General features: G+C 24.9%; 1 protein-coding gene across 3 annotated transcripts in view; it reads left to right on the top strand.

Annotated features, from left to right (window-relative positions):
- The window catches only part of LOC112598942, a 40,416-nt gene that overhangs the window by 14,105 nt on the left and 6,970 nt on the right, over positions 1-19,341 (top strand). For all 3 annotated transcript variants that reach the window (XM_025345612.1, XM_025345610.1, XM_025345613.1), the window contains exon 7: positions 10,031-10,067. In XM_025345612.1, the coding sequence (XP_025201397.1) occupies positions 10,031-10,067 (37 nt within the window). The remainder of the gene's footprint in view (positions 1-10,030; positions 10,068-19,341) is intronic.

The raw sequence follows: 19,341 nt of genomic DNA, 5'->3' as shown, positions 1-19,341 counted from the left end.
TATCTCTCGTGACTATCAAATTCTATATTCGATGCTTTATAAATTATAATTCATTTATATAACATATCGTATTTCAAAATAAAACGACAAGTGCTCTGGTGTCTAATTGTTTCAATATTATAGCTACAGTCATCGTGTAAATATGTTTATTATTACTTGTTATAAGGTATATTATTATCGTATATAGGCGTATTAGTGTGGTGTTTATATTGATGTATTAATCTACAGTTTATAAACCGTAGTTTTCTCTCCACAATTGGCTACTCCCCTTACGTTATCCTATTGGACGGTCTTTGGATATACTATCACTATGAATATTATAATAAACAGGTTACATAATTTTGATGGATTTGACTTGTATGACCACAGTGTCATATGCTTTAATAGAAATATTATTATAATGATACTATATTATAGTATATTATACTATATCAGTTGCTGTATGTGTAAAAACTACAGCAGCACATATATCACTATCGTTATAGTTTGTTGTAATGTTATTATTGAATGATCGTTTTCAAAATCTCCGTGTTCATAAACCTCCGGCATTAACGTATTATATTATTTTCATGCGTTTAAAATGCTTATCAATAAAGTCTGTGTCATACTCATACTTCTGTAATGTTATCTTTGATGCGTTGGTGGTGAGGTTCATAAAAAGAGTAAATTACTTAATACGTATATGTCTATGACTTTTTACGTATTTCAAGACTCAAATAATTAATGTTAGTCAATTAAAAAAAATATATATATTGATAAGAAACGTTAAAAATACTACGTTCACCTTAAATCATTTAAATGCGTTTATAATATATATCACTTAACTACTAACTGCAGTTGATATAACAAAAAAATAAAAGTACCTACTCAAAGAATGCTCCCCTGGATTATTGATACGAGTATCAGGCTAAAAAAAAATCATATATCCACTAATCAAAAATCCATTAAATAGCGTAGCTTGTATAATATACATATTATGTTTTTTTTGTTGTTGTTGATAAACCACATTGAAGTAAAACATAGTTTTCTGTATAATGGTCAATGAATTATGGATTAAAATTACTTTTACCATCTTATTTCCCTGTAGTTTTGTTGGTGCGTCTTATATTTCACGTTAAAACAATTTCGCTAATTATTATTTTTAAAATTATATACTTATAAATTGGTCTGGATGTTTGATACCATAAAAACTAAGAAAATGCCCTTAAAAATGTAAAATAATGCACTTGTAAAATTTAATAAAATACTAATTAAGAACATATATTAGATATTTAGACAAAATCTTAAAATTGACAATGCGTTATACATAAATAAATACTATCATTTATTTAAAATATTTAAGTATTATGCTAATTTGGTGATACATTGATTTGATGATATTGAATCTAGTACAATTATATTCAGTGATCTATTAAAGTACCTACTTACATATATTGTTTGTTGGAGGAACTTATCAATAGCTTATGAAATTTCAAATGCAATATTTGGTCAATTTTAAATGTTTGAATTGAATTAATAGCAGGTTAATTAACATATCATTAAAATCCTAAAAAATCATTTTTTTCTAGTTAAAAAAAAAAAGAATTTCCCTTCCCTTTAGAATATTTTCCTGAGGATGCCTTTGAATAAAATCAAAAAAATAAACTTCCTAAGTATCAGAAGTAGAAGAAAATTGCCGCTTTAAAGCGTTTAGAGAAGTATTCCTTTTTTACCGGCTTTATTATACTTGCTTACTTTTTTTTTTAATGTTAGATAATGGGCACCTCAATATTTTACTGAAGTATTTTATTTTATAATTATTATTTTATTTTTAATTTTTGTTGAATTTAATAGAAGTCAAAAACGTTGAATTATTTGAATGTTGAAATCAACTTTAACATTAAATTTAATCGCATCATATAACTTTTGAATTATAATAATTTATTAACTTAAGCTATATTTTTCAAAATTATATTTTAGGTATATATTATGAATATTGGTGGTGGATTTGAAAAATGATCTTGAATAGAATAATATTATAACTGCATTCTCTACACATAGGATAATTAATTATTATGTTTGTGTTTTTATAATAGATTAAAATTACATATTTATCGTATTATTAAGTTTTTAATAATAAAACTTGTGTAAAAAAAAAAGAATGATTTATAAAGAGCATTATATTATCATAATAAACAATGTCACGACAACTGAATATTATAATGTAGAATAATTTGATAAAAAGTTTTATATGGCTAACATCAAGAACGTGTTAAGAAGAAATTTCACTTCAAGTACATAATTATTGACTAAGATGTAGCCATGTAATAATAATTTGATAAATGTTTTAAATATTGAGTTGCAAAGCAACGAAATCATTAACAATTTTGATAAGTTTTTTTTTTTTAATATTTTAAACGATAAAATATAAAAGTTATTTATTAAATATTAAGTATTGACAGAATATTTGACGTAAATGGAAATAATTTTGATTTTGCATTAAAATAATATTTAACTTAGTGTTTAGCTAGAATAACTAACTTGTTAAATTCTAATAAAAAAATTAAATAAATAAGCAGTAAAAAGTTCACTTAAAAAGAGCTGATAATTAGTTTTAGTATTGTATAGATGTGATTTTATTTATTATTAAGATTTGACCAATATTGTGGGATCAATTTCAACAATTAAATTATTTTTTTTTTTATTTTGTAATGTGTAACCTAATAATATTACATTCCAAAAATGCACTTTATTATTACATTTTAAAGTTTATAGTTGTTTAAGAATACTAATACTTTCATATTGATCACAAATATTTAATGTACATTAAATGGTAATACATATGGTATATAATATATACTTACGAGTAGATACTTTATTTTAATATTACAAAATGTCGCATTTAATATTTATTTAGTTTTTCGATTATTTTCGTGCTAAATTTTGAATTTTAAGTATGCAAAACTAATGAAGTTTTATTTAAATAAAATATTGGACTCAATTACTACACAGAAACACAATATTTTTAAACTTAATATTTCTTTTATTTCTCTTATATACGTCAACATTTTATTAAATTATTTTCATATAAATTATTATTTTATTTTTTTTCAAGCCATTTATATATATATTTTTTATATTAATTAATTTATAGATTTATGATTTATATATTTAAATAAATTAGAATGATTATCATATATTTTTGCTAACCATTTAAACCTATTGGCTATTGCACAATGCATACCAATTTATTACAAATTATATGGAAAAAAAATATCCAGTATAATATATTGTTATTGTATAGAATAGTTTGGATAATAACAAACTATTAATATATGATAATAATATCAATATATGATTGCCTATATATATTTTATAGCAAATTAAACGACAAATATACGTAATATGGTTAGTTCGGGATACCAAATGGTTTGGTATATTGTCTTGATTTTTATTTATCAAACAATATTCATTATTTTGATATTTATTTATGCTGTTGAAAATATATTTTTTACATAATTTTTCAGTCAAAATAAAATAACATTTTTTAAAAAAATAACCATATTATTTAAACTTTTACTTTTTGGAATAACAACATACATTTTTAATTTCATATTCTAAAACAGAATATTTTTCGAATATTTCGATACATATTAATCGAAATTTGGACTAGTAGAATGAATATTTAAAGTTAAAGTAAAGTATTCCTTAATATGTTTTACTACTCCGCATACCTAAACTTTAAATACTTATAATACATAAACGTTTGAATTTAAATTTCTACATATTAATATGGTCAGAAGAAAAATTTTCTACGATGAAATATGAAATTAAAAATGCATGTTGTCATTGATAAACTTAAAAATATATTGTTTTATTTCAATTGGAACTTATGTAAAAAAAAAACAAATATTCAAAAACATTAATAGATTGACAAATAATGAATATTCGTTTATAAAAGAATCGCCCTGTATGTTATTTATATATGCGTATATTAATGTAATAAAAATAAGTACTGGTATATTGTCTATATAAACTTCATATTTTTGATTAGATTTACACTACCTACTAGACTTCCTTGACTTTTATGTAATTTTCAATTAATTAGAATTAACCTTAAAATCTCAACCTTCAAAATAATCCATCAACTTTTATAACTGAATAACACTTTTAGTATAATTTCATTAAAAATTATGCTATCAGTTTCTTATTAATCACTGTTTAAATAAGTTACAAAATACAATCAATAAAATATTATTGTATTATACCTTGCTATTTACTTACAATAATATTGTAATCACTCATCAGTTTAGGTTAATAATTCACGCTATACATAATTCTGGTGTAAATTCATAAAATAGTGTCTAAAATATAATATGGTTTTTTTATACTTATAAATTAAGTTTTCCTTGGGGGATTTACTTAATAAAATAGTGAGAAAAAATAAAAATAGACTTATTTATCTTTTAATTTTATACCAACCTTCATAATATATTGTCATATTGGTATACACTTAAATTTTAAGTATATGTTTTAAGTCTTAAAATAACATACATCTATACATTGCAGTAACTTAAATGTGATTAGAAAGATATACATTACACTTTACATCTATGTCGTAAAATTTATTGTTGGCACTGTTTTGATTTTTTTTTTACAAGTAGTCAATCAACATACAGAATGAACTTCATTTCACTTATAATAAGTACAATTTTTACCTAACTTTTTTTTTTAAATATATTTAATAGATAAATTATTATCATGACTATTAGCTGAAACCGTTATTTACTACCGCCCAAGACCGTGTTTACTTCTTAACACTGAAAATGTTTGATAAAATACATTCAAAACATAGAAAAACTCAAAAAATAAACAATTTATATTTTTTCAAGTTGGTAAGGTGTTATAATATGCAGATATCTAGGAATTTATAAAGAATTATAAACAACTTGAAATCATCGCATTCTATAAATATTAAATACTGATATATTGGGTGTCATTAGTTTAAAAAGAACCAGAAAACGTCCATTTTACATAATAATAACACAAATAATATAAATTATAATTGACGTGGATAAATATGTTATTATTTTTTTTTTTTTTAATTGAGAAATAGTAATTTTTAAGCAGTTATCCATATAATTTCGTTCACAGAAATTTTCGATAGAATAATATAGATTGAAGATGACTTAGTTCCAGGTTCAGACTAGGATTCTTATTATTTTTTGGAAAAATTGCCATATCCGAGTTTTGTATTTTTAATTACTCAATTAACTTGGATATTTTTATAAAAGCATAATAAATTAATTATTTAACGCCTATATACAAAAGTAGTAAACGATCAGATATTAAAAATTATCGACTGGTCTTTAAACATAATTTTTTACTCAAATTGCTCAAAAAACTACTATTACTAAAATTATCAAAAATGTATAATGGTATACTGACCGATGAATAACATGGTTCTATAAAAATTAATCGTTCGATACCTGCAATCTAAAGTAAATTCACCGAGAGATCGGACCGGCGCGATGGACGAAAACTCGTCGTTTCTTCCTACTATAACACTTGACGGCTACGACTCGCCTACTTATCACCTATTGCTTTAGAGTGATGACAAGTTATACAATTTTGCGCTTTATTGTAGTGATTATGATCCATAAAATGTTGTGTTTGCCCGCATTCCGCATTATAAAACATTTTATTTTAACTCACTCTATGTATAAAATAGTTTTAGTCGACGGAGAGAGGATTTTTGATGGAGTTTCTGTATATCCGTCAGACAGATGCGCGAAGTGATACTGTCTCTCGGCGAACAGAGTATAGTAATATTTTATCAAGTTTTAATTGATAATGTAGTTAAAGGTAACCAACTAAAAGATGTGGTATATACTGATTTAAAAAAAGAATTTGATTCGATTGACCCACATATTTTTGTTACACTAGTTAAAACATGGATTAAATGGTAAACTATTAGAATAATTATTATCGTACCCGAAAAATAGAATATAACAATACCTTGTTCATCGAAAGAACACCATTGGGCAGCGCCCAAAATTCACTTATTCTAGCGCATTCCCACCAGTTTACTGTGCGATCGTTTCGCATGGTACGCTGTCGTCTTTGCCATCGCTGACTACCGAGTAGTATAATGTGGTAAAGGAGATTAGACTTTGAGATAGTAGATAACGTTCATTTGGATGCGTCAACGAGTTATATTTTCTCGGTAATCATTGTATATAGTTAAATAATAATATTTCAGGCCCCATAACAGTTACTTCCGAAGTTCCACAAGGAGGACACGTCATATTCTCTATTCTTAGATTAGGTTAGTCTTAATTTTTTAAATTACTGAAGTTATATTTTCCGTTATAGTGAATGTCTGTTATTTGTTAATGGTATACGACTATTTATGATTTTAATTTTTTAAAGAATCGCTAGGATCAAGAACTCCTTCAATATGAGTGATCTAAATTGATTTATTTATTAGAAAATTCGAATTGGTTTTTATGTATGATCATTGATGAATGTTAACATTTTCTTTTTATCACAATGTAACCTTCTGTTACTCAATTACGTAATTATAATGTTTAATTAAATGTATTTATAGAGTTATTAAGTTCTTGGGGTTTTTATTATCGTTAGATCTTACTTTTAGTGCACATATAAATATTTATTGTGTAAAAGCCTTTAGAATTTTGGGTTTTATTAATCGAAACAGTAAAGGAATTAATTAATAATATTCATTGTTAAAAAATTATACTACGCATTAGTTTGTTCTGAGCTCGAATTTAGATCAGTGGTTTGGAATTCAAGTCTGAATTTAAAATTTTAACAAAGTTTTCTCTTTATAATAGATCATATATTAAATCTAACCTAGAAATAGAGCAATAGTTTAATGTAATTGAATTGAGATACAGGCGTAATCTAATCGATGTATAATTTATATATATACATTTTTGAACAGCCTGTATGACAACCCAAATATATAATAAATTATTTTATTTAATGCACCACAATTTATCACTCATAATATTCGTACTTTCTAAATCGAAGAACAAGTAAAAAACCTCGTTTTACACACTAAACTTTCTTATACATAATACATCGTATTTTAAACTCCTGTAATGATTTGGAACAATGAAATTAAAATATTGTGCCCTAAATGTGCTATAGTATAAATTATGTGCATTTCATATTATAATATATATAGGGTGTTTTATAAAGAACACAGTTTTTAATTTTGTTTAAACCAACTTAATTTTATAAGAAATACATTATAAAATATGATATATATTATTTTACTACGAGTTGAGGTTTAATTGTGAAACATGATATGTGCATATGATTCTCCTCTTATCACTAGGCACATAGTGATTGTCAATGTAATTATTTTAATGTCATATTAACTTTTGTTTCCTATTAGCATTAATATTTATTGTATTAATAAATTATGGTAATATATAAATTAATTTAATTTTGTTTTTTTAAATGTATTACAAAAAAGGTTTTACTAAAATCAAGACAAATTGTCGCGTAGTGATTTTTCAAATTTATTTCCATTTAGTTAGCTCGTTTGATTTCAATTTAATATATTATAACCTCTCCAGAAACAACAATTTCGATAAGATTTGTAATATTTGAAACTCACGTTCTATATAACACAAGTACATAATTCAAAAAATAATATTGAAGGTTACACAGTTATAATTAATAGAATAATTTTTTTCGTAAAAAAAAAAAATAATAATAATAAGTAGATACTTACAATTTTTTTTCTTGATGTACTAAATATCTAAACAGTAATGATTCTGAAATAGCCATTAGGTATTAATTAATGATATCAAAACTATTTCTGTATTAATTATTAAACTTATTACTAAAAATCATTATAAATCTATATTTTGTTTCATTTTTATATTATTTTCGATATTTAATTAATAATTATAATTAATATGAGTTATTTATAATATTATATTTGGTAGGTATATAGTTCCGCATTACTTCTAAAAGATAATGATTCCTTATTCATAATATTATGAAGTTATCACGTCTGTGTGTACGTATAATTTAGTAATAATTCAGTATTAAAAATGCATTTATCGATAAATAAATTGATTTCATTACGATGTTTTATAAGCTTCTTGAATAATTCGTATCATGTTAATACATTTCATAACCCTTATATTTGTATGGTGGATCAATCAAATTTTGATGTTTTGATTAGTGAGATAAAAATTATAATAGCCAACTCTCAGATACACTATCTATACTACAAGCCTGTTTTTGAGGAGTCAATTCCTCAAAGTTATATTGGTTAAAATGTCTGATTTTCTAAAAAAAATTATCCATTTTTTTTTTTTTTTGTGCCATATTTTCATCGTGTTAGACAGTTATAGATTATTCAGATCATAAGAAATATTATTTTACATTTTAAAAAATTCTCCCTCCAAAAAATAACACATAATATATTTTATTATATTTTAATTATAAATATTTAATCCTTCGTAACTTCGTAAGTTTTAATGAACCGTATGGTTCACCAAGCATGCTTACCTTCACTTTTCATTTGATAATGAATTAGACAATTCAAATTCTGATTCTTAATTTATTGAAAAATTAAAATAAATTACTATAATTCCCATAGCTTACAAATACATTATTATGGAGCTATTATCCTTAGAACACAAAGTTAAATAACTCAAAAAACTTCTATTTCGAGTTTTAAATTAGATACATTAAGTTTTAAAAATACTTATACACTAATAATTAATCTACAGTAATAAATGAATAAATGGTGTTTCTTACTTTAAAAACAGTAGTTTGTATCACCATTAAGAAATCTAAAGAATTTTAATTTATGGTCTTAAAGTGTATTTAAAAATTCCAAGATTTAGAATTATTTAACTATAAATACTAATACATACATATATGTATATTATGATTCACTCTGTATATATGATAAAAAAACTTACCTACCTACTAGAACAAAGGTCAGGAACATGTGACTCTGAAGTATTCATCAATTATTGAGATCCATAAGATATAAATAAAATTTTTCTAAATATTAGACTTATTATATTTTAATGCCTACCAATTCTCGATAAAATTTATTTGTGAAATTGGTTTTTCATTTTATTATATTATATTATATTTGTTATTTTCTTAACTAATGCTCTTTAAAAAATCATGATCTTGTAGTTATTTAAAAATATGGCTCATTTGCACAAAAAGGCTTTAGATCCCTGTACTAGAACAACGCCAATTAATAATTTATATTATATTTTAGGCTTTTCTATTTATTTTGGCTTTTTGTGATAGAAATATATTATTTAATTATTACCAATTAACATTTAAATTTATCATAAGAAATAATATATAGATTTTTATACAATAGCATAATATATTTTATTTATTATTGTATATATTACATTCCAATAGGTACGTAATAAAGATAATCAAAATTATTAAACTCCAAAGGAATTGTTAATATAAAATAATTAATGACATTAATAGAAAATTGCTATTTAATAGTTGAAAACTATGTACCTTTTTTTTACTATGTTGAATTGTTGAACAATGTTACATTAAATGGTACATATACTTTATCGAATATGTCATAGTGTAATTATTCCACATAAATACATTCAAATTACGTTAAATATTTTATACTGAAAAATAATTACTGATTATTGATAATATATATATTTTATATACCAACATGCAAATGATAAATATAAACAAATAACAATAATGATAAATAAAGATTACCAGAATTTATCTACTTTTTTTATTATGAAACAATTAAAATTATCATCTAATAGTTTCAATAAAAAAATATGAATAATTTGATTATTAAACTAAAAAAAATGTCTCATTATACTTTTGAGATTTTTCAAGTTATTTGTTTTATTGTGATACTATTAAAACAAGAAATACTTGATATAATACGAAGACCTGTTAATGAATTTACATTGAATACCCGACCTTGTTTTACTTAACTTTACATAAATTCTTATTGGGACTAAAAAATTTTTGTTTTCTTTTACAGAGAGCAGCCAATATTCCACAGACAAATTTTGCACAAGGTGAGTACTTACAACTTATTAACCTAATACATAGTAAATTTACCTAGTATAACAAATACTAAACCACTTAATTTTTAAGTTTGTGTGATAGTAAAAATTTTGTTTTTGTTATTATTAATAATTATAGGATGACGAAAATTATAGGTCATTTCATTGGGTCAAGATTATTTAAGTTTTAATCTCTGACGTCAATAATTATGATACTTTAGAATCAAATCTAGTATTGGTATAAAATGTAATATTATTAATTGATCAACTTAAATTAAATGTAGATGAACCTTAAATAAGTTGCTATTTTATAAATGACTTAACTTATTTTACTATGATTGTGGATTTAACTTGAAATCGATTTTAAATAGTTTTTTTTAAATAAATATTTATCAATAATTTAATAATTTGATTTATAATACATATTTTCATGAGCAAAAAAAAACTAATTATTATTTAAGTTTTAAATTCCTTACTATGAATGTTATTTAATAATTATGAATTGTGATGTAAAAATCTTATACGGTCGTATACTATAATAGTTAATTGAACAATCATATAATGTTTGATGTTTTTAAAATTCCCAAGTCAGAATTTTTAGTTTTAAGTTTCTAAAATAAATATTAAAATCATTTTAATACGAATTTAAAAATGCTAAGACTTGTGTCTCACAAATTATACTTTTATGATATTCCAGTGTACAATATTATTTAATTTATATGTCTATATGTTTAATTATTTTTAATATCCATGTATTATTTTACATAATATTAAATTTGAAGTCTCTAGAAATCTGTAACTTAAATATGTCATTTTAGTAATTAGTAGTTCTGATACATTTTCGCAAGTAGGTATCGTTTAAATCATTAAGATAACATATTTTCGTATTTTATAAGGAGAGTTTTCAGGAATTTAACATTCTTCGTGTTTTTCATTATAGTCAAACCAAAATTAATTAAAAACTTAATACAGGAAAAAATGAAAAATATTTTCATAGAGTTACTTTATTATTTACCAATTGTAAGTTTTTAGTTATTCATTTTGTTCAAAATTTGAATCGTTTGAAAATAACTTTTAGTGTATTAAAAAGATAGATTTTCGGATTTAATAATTTGTTAATTACTACTCAAAATATTATAGTCTATAATACGAGTATATCCCATAATTCTCATTATATGTAAAAATGAGGCGATCCAACAATACATTTTATTTGAGGACATTTATTCAATATTGTATTTAAAAACTATTAATTGTTATCAAAAATTACTATAAATTAAAAATGTCAATATGAATTCAAAATAGCAAAAACAATTTAATAATTTTTATGGCTATAATATTGTATTTTACAAACTATTAATATTTAATTTAATAAGTAGTTTCTTACTTTTACCTATGTATTATTTATATCTATATTAAACATATATTTATCTAATTAATGTAAGACCAACCATTAATCATTTAAGATTCTTAGTAGACCGGCGAATTTATTGATTTTTTAATGGTTGTATAATTATTTTTATGTGTCTGAAATAGAGACTTCCATATTTTTTTCTGGTAAGAAATTGAACCTATTTAGTTCATTAGGAGTCAAAAGTGAAAAATTCTTATTCATTTTTTTAAATAATTAAAATAATCAAAAACAAAAGTAAAAAAAATTATAGAATATTGCGTAATTAATTTGTTGTAATTTAAAAAACTATATAGCTACATATACTTGAAATTTTTACCATATATTTATTCTAATGTTTTCTATACATAGTATAATTTTCAATATCTATTTTTTTTTGTGCTATGTATAGACATGAAATTTGAAAAAAATCTGTAGATGTTCATTCAAAAAGCTCGAAAATTTATTACAAGGTTTCTTATTATTATAAATTTATAAGTTATTCATGCTGAAACCGAAAAATATATAAGTAACATTTTTTTTTTTTTAGTCGTTTGAAGTTTAAATTTGATAAAATTAGATATTTAAACCAAGAATAGCAGCAATTTTAATTGTTTTGTTGTAATTTAAAAATATTATTCATAGGAACTTGAAATTTTAAATTATTGCTTATTTATATTATAGACATCACACCGTTACTACCGTATAATGATATTGACTCAAAAGTCAAAAGTTAATGACAATAATAAATCATATAAATATATTAAACTATTATGTAATAATTGAATATTAACAATAGAACAAATGTTTTCGTAGTTTTCACCAAAAAATAAATCAATATACTGTAATGTTAATTGTAAAATTAATTAATTTAATATCACAATCCAAAAAAGTTCATGAAATTTGCTTTTGTAATATATAGACTATCTTCAAACAAAATTATTTTTTATATAGAATTGTATACTGAATTAAAATAGGAACTACTCATTAACGAGGCACCCTTAGAACCTACTTTTAAAGTATATTGCAGTATCTATTTTTCTCCTTTTTTTTATTATTATCTTTACATTTAAAAATGTATTTATTACTCCTTATTAATTTCTGATAATATTATATGCGTGTGCTTTATGGGCATGGCGTATAATTATTCAATTTCATCCCTTTATTAATTTAATTTAAATTAAATTTATAAAATAATTTTTATTTTATTTTATGTCTAATCCAGTAGACAAAAATAATTTAATTTAAATATTTAAGTGGTGTCTACAAAATTATCTGAATCTAAATGCTTTAAATGTGATTAAAATTTTCTCGGTACAAAAATTAATTAATCCTACTTACGTGACTTGACGAAACCTAATTATGGAAAGGTTTATTTCATTTTTCTAATTATTTTCCTCAAACATAAATACATTTATTTAACATGATTCACAAAAATCAAAGTACTCTACGGTTCTCACTAGGATTTTAGAAAGGGTAAAATAATAATTTTAAAAATTATTTGCAGGCCGTATACATTTTTAACGGTAATAATTAAAAAATAAATTTAAGTTGATTATAGTTTATTAGTTTATAACTAGGTATAATGTTATAAAAAATGCATAATTCATAAAAATTATTAGAATAGTATTAGTTTATTAATAATAGTATCAAATTTATATTGATTTTTTATTTAAAGTTTTTTTGATGACGATGAACGACACCTCTCTTGTTTATTTTGTTATTTTATTTATGTCTGCGGGTAATTTCGTTATTGACAAACGCAATAAATTGTCCAAATGTGCATCACACAAACGATTCCTATTTTTGTTTTTGATAAATATTAATTTACTAAAAGTCACTTCCCACAAACATGTTGACCCAAAAAAAATGTTAAAATTGCTCTTAAATTAAGTACCTAAATGGAAGAATACTGATTTTTTTCAATGCGTTCCAAAATTCTATTGCATTATTTTTATCATTAAAAATATCCTCTGATGTTATCTTTTGTTGTAAATCTATTAATTTGCTTTTCAACAATCCGGCATTTTAATTAAAAACATTAATTTCAGATACCCCCTCTGTTGTTACTGCTAACAAATTTTCAATAAATCGAAATGCACCACAGAAGTGTTTGGTATCATTGAAACGATTGTTTATTTCATTATTTTGAATTTTAGAATGTACAATTTAGTTTTAGTGCAGGCCGCACAAAATTTGTTAAAGGTTCACGCAGTGGGTACTGCCGGTCTAATGAGTTAGTTAACCTAACCTAACCTTCTGAATTAGATGTTTACAAACGTATGTATAATGTAAAATTTAGTATTCAGTCTATATAATGACATAGTGTACATCAATTTTTATCATTTATTTAAAAGTTACATGTACCTACAATATACATTCAAATACATTAAATTATGTACATTTTATTATAATTATAATATAGTTTTTATATTAATAGAAATTACATTTTTTAATTTTATGTTTTCAAATTGCAACCATAATAAACCTATCATTGGCCTAAACAATAGATTTTGACTTCATATTGACTTATGTATTTTGAAGATTTTCACTGCATGGAAATAACTATTCATTTTAATTAGGTAACTCGTTAAAAATATAACCAAATTTCCACTTATAATAATTAATTAAATATTATAATCGTATTGTGATAATCTTGTAACCTACTACTTCATACTTAATTGAAATAAATTGCACACGTAATTTCATATGATTATAATAAACTTATATATTTTTTCCTATATATAAATTATTCAATACGTAGTGCTCCTAATTAAACGCAAAAACAAAATTTTTTTTTTTTTACTTAAACAGCATTTTTTTCATAGCATTAGATGAATTTTTATTTTGTGTACAATACTATAGTTATTTTCATTTCAACTAATAAATAATTTACGTCTAATATTTTAAAATATTATTTTCTTTTTAAATTAATTTATAAATTTTTAATTTTTAATTATAATATTTACTTGAAGTAAATAAAAGGTGTATAATATATTTATATTTTTTTATTAATGTTTCATGTAATGATTGTAATGTATGAATTCAAATATTTTTTCTGCGTTTAAATATAATTATAAATTATTACAACTACTTAAAATTTAGTTGATAAAATTAAAATGTTCTCATACCAAATCGATTGTTAATGAAATCAAAACTTATTTTTCACTATCATGGTACTTATTATAAAATTGATTCGTTTGTATTGTATTATTATGTACGCGACTGTACACGTTCTCACATACGTTACTCACTAATCTTTTAATATTTTACTCATCATAATATTCACCATGAATTATGGATAAAAAATTCCCTATATCAAACTCTTCTACACTCATATATGTATAGATAAATGTGTAAATATATGAGATTAAGCTGCTTAACGATTTGTTATATTATTGTATACTGTCTACTTTACCTACGTTAACATACGTCCCGTTGTACCCTGATATACATTTATCTTTTATACTATAAACGGTAACCTCCCCTAGAGTATATTCCATAGATAAAAATGATACAAAAATTAGTACTTAATTGAAAAATTATTATGGTTTTTCTGTTAAAATGTGTAGGTTTGTGATCACGTTAATTATACTAAATAACATAGACAACAAACTTTCGCATAATATTTGTTGGTTAATACTTTATTTTAGACATAACAGTATAGATATACTACTTTTTTATGTAGCATTAAATTTTCTCCATATTTTTAACTTGACCCCTAATATTAGTTCGTAAAAATAAACACTAATTAAATCCCAATTAAACCCCTTAAAACCTCTAACTTCCTTTATTCCTCATTAAATATTCAATGATAGACTTATATTTTTTTTACTAATCAAATCGTGTTTAGATAATATAATCCAACTTTAATACTGATGTACAATATGTATAATAAAGCATTATAAAAATAAATGGCTCTACCATAGAATAATATTGTATATTTTTTTCTTTTGGAAAAGTGAAACATGATATATGAATCGTTTTAAAATTGAAAAATTGGAAAAAATTAACGTAACGATATATATTATGTTGTAAATATTGTTTATACACAAGCGACCCAAATACTTTTAATTTTGATGTAAATTTGACAATAGGTCAAGTAACTTAAATATTGACGACCTAGAACTCTTCACAGTATTGGTCATAAAATGAGTAATATGATAGTCAGAGATAACAAATTCAAATCTCAGTATTACCACAGTAATCATATTTTTTTCTGGGATTATGATGTATAAAATTATAATATGTAAGATAAATTTTTAATGTGGTGATCAATATTCTTAATATTTTTTAAGTCATAACTCATAAGTATCTGTAATTATTTTTTAGAGTTCGTGGAAATTTTCATAAATAATAAATATTAAAATTTAAATTGAAGATATTTTATACTACTTAATTTGACAGTAATTCAGTGTTTTTTTTTTTTTTTTTGTCCGTCTAATCTCTAATCAATCGCTGTGCTTTAAAATTCAATAATTATATAAATACTATATTAGATAAAAGTTATAATTATTTATTAATTTTTTATTCAGAAATATTTTCTTAATTCATTAATTATAATAGTTATATGATAAATATTATTTTTCTTTTAAAATGTTAAGAATTACTAGTATTACTAATATTATAGCTAAAATAAAAAAACAGGTAGTTTATGGCCCAAAAATACGTTGAACCGTTGTAAACCCACCCAAGAAAATCATATCTTACTTGTTTTTACATTAAACGTTTGGTTTAGAATTTCAATTATTAAAGCAGTGTTTATCCAAACTTTAATCTTCAATTTAACGTGTTTAAAAAATATTTATTTTATTAGAAAATATTAACAATTTATATATGTATTATATTATAAAAATAAAAATATAAAGTAGTTTATTCTATTAACATTTAAAAATTTAACTGATAACATTAAAACATTTATTATAAACACTTTCTATCTTATTCTTATATAATAAAATTATAATATTGTGTTGTATGAACTATGAAATGTCAAATAGAAGATTGATATTTTTTTATCATCTATAGTAAAAAATATAAAAAATAATTAGGTACATTTTGTTATAATCTTATTGGGATATTTAGTAATATTTAAAGTTGAAACTAACTTCAAAATTATATTCTAAGCATAATTTTTATTTAATACTATCAATATTTATTTTATTATTAAAATCAAAATTCTTGGTTGCCTATTTAAAATACTCAAATTCGTACCTATATATAACATAGGTGGCCAACTTGTGGCTCGCGAGCCACATTTGGCTCTCGTTATTGTTAGATACGGCTCATGTCATTTTTATAAAATCAAAATTTATTTAATATTATTATGAATTTTAATTTTTTATGTATTACCTTACTAAAATTATCAAATTAAATAAAATGTGTCTTTAAATATTTTGGCTCTTGGTATCATTGTATTTATCTATGTGACCCGCAAACCTATTCATGTTGGCCACCCCTAGTATATAGTAACCTATAATCAACATTTTATAAACTAAAAAAATTACCATTGCATTATTAAATGTATTTAAACCTATTCCTGCTATTTTTTGAAAAGCTTATAAAATAAAAATGGAAACTATAAAATATATTAAAAGATTTTTTTAAATACATAAATAAACACTGTAAAATTAAAAACTTTGTTGCTTTGCAAAGAATAAATATACATTATTAGACAAGAAATATCTATAATTTTATTATAGGTACATGTTATAAAATATGTAAATCTATTAAAATAAAAAGTTATATAATCGATATTAAATTACCATGTTATTGATTAGTTTATATTGATCAAGAAAATAGGTTTAGAAAAACAGTAGTTAACTGACCTATCGAGAATGTACGAAACTTTCTTCTAGTCATATTATTATTTGAATTATCATAATAGACCAAAGTTCCATTCTAAACACAACAAATTAATCCGGTGTTTTATATTTATCAACCATGCTCATTTATAATATTTATTGTAAATAATGATCCAGATGTTGGAAACCAAACATAACTCTGAGCTGTCTTACAACTGTATATACTATATGTCATATGATCTTAATAACCTACGTATTTAATTTGGTTTTTTTTTACAAATAAACTAATAAAAACTATTATATTTGACTTTTGTTTATCTCGATTACTGCGTATGTTTTTATATAGATTTTGTGTTATAATAGTGTTTTTTCTGTTAACATTTTATAATGAATCACATGCGTATAATAGTCCTACTCAACAATTCAAACAGTATCCGAATTTATCGAATGCATTCTTATAATGCAATAACCAATATACATGCAGTTTGCTTGCACACTCGTGATTTACGGTTGTTGTGAAACCCGATATTATTTTATTATATTTCACGCGTTCAGCAATTATAATATATTGAGAAAAAATTTCCCGACCTTTATACTTACAATTGTATTCGGTTCTAAAGTTCGTCGTTTGTATTTATTATATTACAGTGCGTGTATCCGAGTTACCACGCTATAACAAATAAATGAAAATGTATTCGTCATTGACCTTTGACTCTGAGGCTCGCGCGTTACAGCTCTGATTTCGTAGGCGGTTACCAATATTTTTACCATATAGTATTATTAATATTACATGCACACACATACCTGTAAGCCACGAACCCGGTCAAAGTCGATCATCGGAACCAAACATATTTTATCATTGTACAACATCGTATCGAAATATATTGTTAGTGAGTACGTGTGTGACCGGTCGCGCGTCGCCTTCGTCTCCTGCTTTGTCGGCCGGCCCCTCCCCTGCACTTGTTTTCGTGCCGTTCGGGAGAAGGAAACACCACCGCCGCCGTCGCAACATCGTCGGTGGCCGGTCGTGGTGGTAGAACACAGTGGCCCGGGTCGCCGCGCTCCGTTTTTTCGAACCAGTCGTACGCGCACGTTTTTCGCCACGCTCGTTTTTCTCGCGCGCGCGCGCGTCAGGCCAGCACTGCAACGTGCTATTATAGTATCGCACGACCGTTGCACGTTCTACCGCAGTCGTCGCGCAGAACTGCTGCGTCGTACGTCGATTCCGTTTGTAATTTTCTGCGAACACGGCAAGATAATATTATAATTATTATTATTATCATACGTATTGTGTACACGCAAAACCGACCGAACGGTGTGCATACACGCGTAGTCTAATATATTATATTATACGCCGTGTGACGAACGAATAATACACGAAGAAAAGCCGAATATATCGACACACTTAGCACAAGTCCGTCGTCCGATCAGAAATATTGTTTAATTATTTTTCTCGGACGGCCGTCGTCAATATAATAATTATCGTTATACCGCCACGGACGGTAACGGAAGCGTAACGATGGAAGTGGAGGCGGCCAAGCCATTACGTCTGGTCGTGCCCAAGCCGCACGTGGTGTGCCATATCACGCCGCCCGACGATGAGCCGGTCGCGCCGAAATCTGTGCCGAAGAACGTGTACTCGCTGTCGCCGTCGTCCCGGTCGCCGAGCCCGAGCAGGCGGTCATCGCCGCGCACGTCGTTCTTGCACGACGCTTACCGCGCGCTCACCGGCACCCCGAAGAATGGCGCCGCGCCGTTGCCCGTCGCCAACAGCACCGCGCTTACGGTGCCGACGCCGCAGCAGCGATTGCCGTCCTCGGCGTTGTCGGTGGACCGGGCGACCGGCCACCAGCACGCGTCGTGTCTGTTGGACGTGCCCAAGGACGGACATTTCCGGAACCGGTCAAAGTCTTTGGACGACGGCACCAGGAAAACGCTATTGCAGCAGCAACAGGCCGCCTCAGGTCGGCAACGGCTTGACAGCGGCGACGCGTACAAGATATTCGAAAGCATTTTGAAAGAAGGTACTATGAAGTGTGTGAGCAATAACTGCATTAAAGTTTCGTGGTTCATCTTTGAGATATTTAAAATGATACTA

Source organism: Melanaphis sacchari, unplaced genomic scaffold (genome assembly GCF_002803265.2).
Source record: "Melanaphis sacchari strain LSU unplaced genomic scaffold, SCAv2.0 Contig4_pilon_pilon, whole genome shotgun sequence".
NCBI lineage: Eukaryota > Metazoa > Arthropoda > Insecta > Hemiptera > Aphididae > Melanaphis > Melanaphis sacchari.
This window is presented reverse-complemented; position numbering and strand designations above follow the sequence as displayed.